Raw genomic sequence first — 6,670 nt, forward strand, 5'->3', positions numbered from 1 at the left:
TACATAGCTCTGGTGGATCTGGTCAGTGTGGGGGATTCGGGGTTCGGGGTGGGGGTGGGGGTGAGGGCGTGGGGGGGATATGTGTGTGTGGGTCGGGGTGGGGGCGAGGTGTGTGTGTGTGTGGGGGGGGGGGTGTTGTTGTTGTTAGCTGCGATACGTTGGTGTGTGTGTGTGTGTGTGTGTGTGGAGGGGGTTGGGTAATATCATTATATTGGAGATGGGGAATATAGATGCTTTGTGTGTGTGTGTGTGTGTGTGTGTGTACACGACACGACACGACACGAACACAGTGTGTGCTATGTGTTGCGATGAAATGACACGAACACAGTATGTGTTGTGCTGAAATGACACGAACACAATGTGTGTTGTGCTGAAATGACACGAACATAGTGTCTGTTGTGATGAAACGACACGAACACAGTGTGTGCTGTGATCAAATGACACGAACACAGCGTGTGTTGTTATAAAATGACATGAATACAGTGTGTGTTCACTGTGATAAAACGACACGTGCTGTGATGTTTTGTGTACAGCTGCCCCAGATGACGTCCAAGCAGAACTGTCAGGACACCCCGGTCTACCTCCTCAACAACCTCGGCATTCTGCTCGGCATCTTCATCTTGCTCCTCATCGCCATCTTTGAGGAACGCATCGTCATCCACTGATGGCTGACACGCCACGAAAGCCGGCGGAGTATGGCTGCCTACATCAGTGGCGGGGTGAAAACGGTCATACACGAAAAAGCCCACTCGTGTACATATACGAGTGAACATGGGACATGCAGCCCACGAACAATGAAGAAGAAGAAGACTGTTGGCTGACCACAGGCTGAAGAAAACCACTGAGGACCCAAGTGTCTGGATCCACAAGAGGGGTGGGGTGGGGGGAGGAGGAGGGGAGGGGAGAATTGGGGAGGAGCGAGGGGGGTGGGGGGTGGTTCCACAGCTCGAGACGTCAAAGTCTGAGTCTGAGCTCTTCTTGGCAATTTCTTTTTTTTATGTGGTGAAGCGTGTATGAGTCAGCCAGCACGCTCTCACGCCTCCTTGGAACTTGAAACTGAAACTGTACCTTCTAGACACTCGACTGACTGACTGAAACAGTCCCACTAACCAGGGATGTTGGTGTGTTGTGTGACACAGAGAAGATCACCACAAGATCCGGAATATATTTTCAGCCATGATTGATGGAGCAAAAGTGTTTCTGAACACGCAAATTTTACTGTATTGTATTGTATTGTATTGTATTGCATTATATTGTATTGTATCACTCTTTTGTCACAACAGATTTTTGTGCGTGAAATTCGGACTGTTCTCCCCTGGGAGCGCCGCCATTTTTTTTCCCTGCTTGCAAGTGTTGTTGTTTGTGTTCCTGTCAAAGCGGATTTTTCTATAGAATTTTGCCAGGGACAACCCTTTCGTTCACGCAGGTTCTTTCACGTACGCTATGTGCATGCTGCACACGGACACTCGGTATATCATCTCATCCGAATGACTTGCGTCTAGATCACAAATCAAAAGTCCTAGTGGCGGGAGAGAAAATAAAAGGCGAGTGTGGGCCTGGAGCCAGCGCGCTCAGATTCTCTAGCTTCCAAGGCGGATGCGTTAACTTTAGGCCAACACCCCACTTGGAAAGTCTGTGCCCATTTACTGCCGTTCTGTACTGATAATTATCCATTTTGATGGCAACATTTTGCATTCCATGTGCCGGATGCTCATCATTATATGAAACATAAAACTGTATCATAATCAGAAGAATCATTATATGAAACATAAAACTATGATGATAATCAGACGAATATATATATTTTTTAAATAATGAAATGAAAGGCAGTTAAGCAGGGCTGTAATGGGGTAATCGTGCTATGTGCTAATTCAATCAGAAACAATATCCTGAAAAAGCCGGAGCATGGCTGATAATGCCACCAATATTGTGTGAAAACTGGAAATAGTCAGTCCAAGTTTACTCATGGTACTGTATGTTTGTTTTATGTTTTACTCTCTTTTTTCTTTTTTTCTTGGAGAATTTAATAGGGTTTTTTGTGTGTTTTTTAAAAGAGAAACGAGAAATCATTCTGTTGAAACTTTTTGCAATTGGTGAAACCATTTTTTAACTCACTCGGTACGGCCAGTCCTCTCTTCTCCTCTACACAGACCCCTCGGATGTCCAGTGGGTGTCTGAATGACCCAACCTTTAGCTTCCGTCGTCAGAATTGTGGTATTCTTTGTCAACATTCACCTCTTCAGTATAAGAGCCTTCCACTTGCAATATTTTGATGATGGCAAGCATTTTAGGAGGAAGGTGGCAGAATGGTTAAGACGCTCAGCTGCCAATACAGAGAGTCCGTGAGGGTGTGGGTTCGAATCCCGCTCTCGCCCTTTCTCCTAAGTTTGACTGGAAAATCAAACTGAGCGTCTAGTCTTTCAGATGAGACGATAAACCGAGGTCCCGTGTGCAGCACGCACTTGGCGCACTGAAAAAGAACCCATGGCAACGAGAGTGTTGTCCTCTGGCGAAATTACGTAAAATGAAATCCACTTTCATAGGTACACAAATATGTAAGCATGCACTCAAGGCCTGACTAAGCGCGTTGGGTTATGCTGCTGGTCAGGCATCTGCTCAACAGATGTGGTGTAGCGTGTATGGATTTGTCCGAACGCAGTGACGCCTCCTTGAGAAAGTGAAACTGAAAACTGATGATGGTAATTGGGGTGGAACGCTGTTAACGTCGTCTCTTTCGCCGTTCGTATGGAGAGAGTTAAAATAGTAATAGTGGGCATGATTTGATATGACTTGTCATGTCCATTCATAGTCAGTTTTAACTCTCATATTAATTCATTTACATACAGGATTATTACAAAATGAGCATGGTATAGATATTTGAGAATTTGATAAACGATCAATGTTCGTTTCTGAAATGCATATGCCTACACCGCACACACACACACACACACACACACACACACAGAGATATCTATTATAATTATCTAAAAATAATATCTAATATAAATATCTAATATAAATATTATAATATGTATGTATGTATGTATGTATATGTCCATATATATTGTTGTTGTTGCTGTTGTTGTTTGTATGTACAGCGTTATGTAAAATATAAACTTATTGGCAGAAGTGACACACACCGTACTGTATTGTTCATAATTGTTTTGTAACATATTGTATCACTTTTTGTCACAACTTGATTGATTTGTATGTCTCTTCTTCTTCTTCTTCTTCTTCTGCGTTCCCCGTGATCATGGTCTCAGACTTGCAGTCCTATGCTGGAAATGAAGGTGGTGGTCTTGATGAGGTCTTCTTTGGTGCCCCAGAGCTTTTCTGCCAGTGTGGCTCCATAGGGCCACTGCTGCGTCCGTGCATCTTGATACAGGGGGCAGGCCTGCAGGATGTGCTCCGGGGTTTGTGGGCCTGTCTTACACGGGCAGTCAGGAGTGTGTGACAGCTTCATTCGGTACATGTGGTCTCGCAGGCGGCAGTGCCCCGTGCGTAGTCGGAATATGATTGTCTGTGTATGTCTGAAATCCACAAGGAGAGCACGTCGCACAATGTAGCACCGCCTATTTTTCAGGTTTTTTGTTGTTGTTGTTGTTGTTGTTTTGGTTTCTTTCTTTTTTTCTGCAAATGTTACTGTCAAAGTTGATTTGTTGCCGCGGGGTCTTTTACGTGAGCATGCTGCACACGGGAGCTCGATTTTTAAAAAAAATTATTGCCTCCAAAAGACCAGTACCCAGACCACCTGACTTGACTTGACTTATGCCTATAGCTCCGCTCGGGAACAAAGGGCCGCAACAGCACTCCTCCAACGGACACGGTTTGGGGCGATCCTCTTTATCTGGGCCCACGTCATTCCGGCTGCCTTCACTTCAGTGTCCGTACTTCTTCTCCAAGTCTGCCTGGGTCTGCCAACTTTGCGTTTGCCTTGGGGGTTCCAGTCAAGTGCCTGGCGAGTGATGTTGAGTGGTGACTTGCGCAACGTGTGGCCTATCCACCCCCACTTTCTCTTTTTGATTTCTTCTTCTATGGGTGCTTGTTTGGTTCTGTCCCAGAGGTCTTTATTTGAGATGATTTCAGGCCACCTGATGTTCAGAATGTTGCGCAGGCATCTGTTGACAAATGTCTGGAGTTTGTTCCTGTTGGTCTTGGTAGTGCGCCATGTCTCTGAGCCGTACAGCATGACTGACTTGACGTTGGTGTTAAATATTCTGATCTTGTACCCAGACCACCATTCAAGGTCTATTGAAGGAGTGGGGGGAATAAAATTCCTGTTCTGTATAATAATGAGACTCGAACCCGTGGACTGCACTCGCTTCCTTCCTTGCCGGGTGCGTTACCACTTGGCCACCACCACTTCACTACTGTGATACCAGCGAAACAGCTCAAGGCATACACTGATACAGTTCGTTTGGTAACAAATCTCGTCTGTGTGTTGGTTTCGTCTTTGGCAACTGTGGCTTATATATTTTGCTTTCGCTTTGTGAAATATAATTTCCAAACGCCGTCTTTTTTGTCTTTTTTTTGTTTTTGGTTGGTTTTTTTGTTGTTGTTGTTGTTGTCTTTTTCGGTTTTTTTTTATTGTTGTTGTTTTTTGTTCTTTTTTTCGCCTTTTATTCTGACCAGTAAATCAACAAATGCTTCAAATTGAAGTGAGAAATGGCAACAACAACAAAAAAGGTTTTATTTTAAATTGCCAAAATTTTAATTATACGCCTTAGTATTTTTTTTTTAATCGAGAATCATACATAATATTTATGCTATTGCTTCTTTTTCGTTTTTGTTTGTTTTTTGGGGGTTTTTCGGATTAAAAAAAAACAAAACACATTCTACATGTCAAATATTTTAAGAATTAAACGGTTGTGTTTTGAACTGAAGTGTGTGTGTGTGTGTGTGTGTGTGTGTGTGTGTGGTTTGTTGTTGTTGTTTTTTTTGTTTTTGGTTTTTTGTTGTTGTTGTTGTTGTTTTACCAGAATGTTTAAATTGTGTCCTTGGAGTGTATATATAGGCAGCACTTTAAGGGTTTGTGTGCAAAATTATGATCCCCACGCTCCTTTGCCAAAAAAAAAAAAAAGTGGTTTGGTTTTGAAAATACGCATAATTTTCTGTATTCTATATTGAAATGGGAATGTGATACCATCCTGTTTGTGCCAAAGGATACAGAGTAGTCAGGGGTTTTTTATGAATTTCTTTTTCTACTTTTTTTCCTCGAAGATTTGAAGTCGCTGATGTGCACAAGTGCGCCAAGCTGTTAAACAGCGCAATGGACCATATGAAGATCTGTTGACAGCAGTTAAGAAAAAGAAAGCTGCATTTGTATGGCCACGAAATAACATCAAACAGCCTTGCAGAAACATTCATCCAAGGAATTATTGATGTGGGGAGACGGATAAGAATACAGAAGAAAGAAAAAAACAACAACACAAAAACGATGAAATAACTGTATTGCAGAATGGGCGTTTGCAGGGACCCACAGACCTTGAAGAATCTAACCTGGTGAACAGTTCTGTGCGGCGCCACAGTGACTCTGATTTACGGGAGGAGGAGGAGGAGAGAGCGCACAATATAGAGACTAGGGAACGTAGAGTGCCACTCCGGACTTCACATTTGTTATACCCTTCCCCGACCCCTCCACCACCACCCCCACCCCTCCCTCCATCTCTCTCTCTCTCTCACCGTGTGTGGTGGGTGGTATAGTAAGCGAAATTACAGTGACAAAACGTGTGTCTGCGCGCGCGCGCGTGTGTGTGTGTGTGTGTGTAAGTGTGTGTTTCCTTTTTCTTTATTTCTTTTTGTTTTGAAGAAAGACGGAGACATTGTGATGAATCACGAGAATATAACACGGACGTTGTTCCAACTGTTCTCAGTTTTATCCAAAACCTCAGCCTTCCCATGATCTGTTGCACGATTCGACTATTGCTGTCACCATGAGGGGGATTTCAGTCAGTATTGGGGAGGTGGGGGGGGGGGTTCTGACATGTATAGCCTATGTGTTTTTATAAGAAGAAGAAAAAAATCTTCGGTCCGGCTGTTTGGGGTGTGTGTGTGTGCGTGTGTGCCAGTGCGTACGTGCGTGCGTGCGTGCAGTGCACAATAATACCTTTGCAGTCTATTTTGAGTAATTTACATTTGTTGACGTATATGGTATGTTTTCAATGACATATGGTGTAACAACGTTTATTTTGTTTGCCTTTTTCAAATAAGTGTACGCTGTATTGTTTATATTATCAGTTCATGATTTTTTTTTTTTTTTCTCGAAATGGTACATGCCAGCAATTTGTTCGTCCAAGCTTCACAATGTAATCAGATTAATAAATGAATGAACTGAGCGTGCTATGATATAACTCATTGGTGCAGGTGACTGGTTTTTTGTTTTGTTTTGTTGTTGTTTTTTTATATTCTGCTGCTTTCATAAGGCACAATCGACATTTCTATATATTTTAGTCCATTTCATTGGTTTGGTTTGTGATGGTTTATTATCTATTCCTCACTGTTCGTTCTCACTAATACTACCTGAAAGTACAAGAAAAGGAATACACATAGAGACACTTATGCAAACATGGACACGGACGCGCGCGGCACAATGGCACACACACACACGGCACACACACGCGCACGCGCACACACACACACACATACACACGCACGTACGTACGTACGCACA

The 6,670-nt window shown here is 43.2% G+C and overlaps 1 protein-coding gene across 1 annotated transcript in view; it reads left to right on the forward strand.

The window, feature by feature from the left end:
- The window catches only part of LOC143290441 (zinc transporter ZIP4-like), a 47,318-nt gene extending 46,434 nt beyond the window's left edge, over positions 1-884 (forward strand). The window contains exons 14-15 of the mRNA XM_076599874.1: positions 1-21; positions 534-884. The exon at positions 1-21 is cut by the window's left edge and continues 167 nt beyond it. Coding sequence (XP_076455989.1) covers positions 1-21; positions 534-665 — 153 coding nt within the window. The 3' untranslated portion in view covers positions 666-884. The remainder of the gene's footprint in view (positions 22-533) is intronic.
- The last annotated feature ends 5,786 nt before the right edge of the window (positions 885-6,670 follow it).

Source organism: Babylonia areolata, chromosome 15 (genome assembly GCF_041734735.1).
Source record: "Babylonia areolata isolate BAREFJ2019XMU chromosome 15, ASM4173473v1, whole genome shotgun sequence".
Taxonomy (NCBI): Eukaryota; Metazoa; Mollusca; class Gastropoda; order Neogastropoda; family Buccinidae; genus Babylonia; species Babylonia areolata.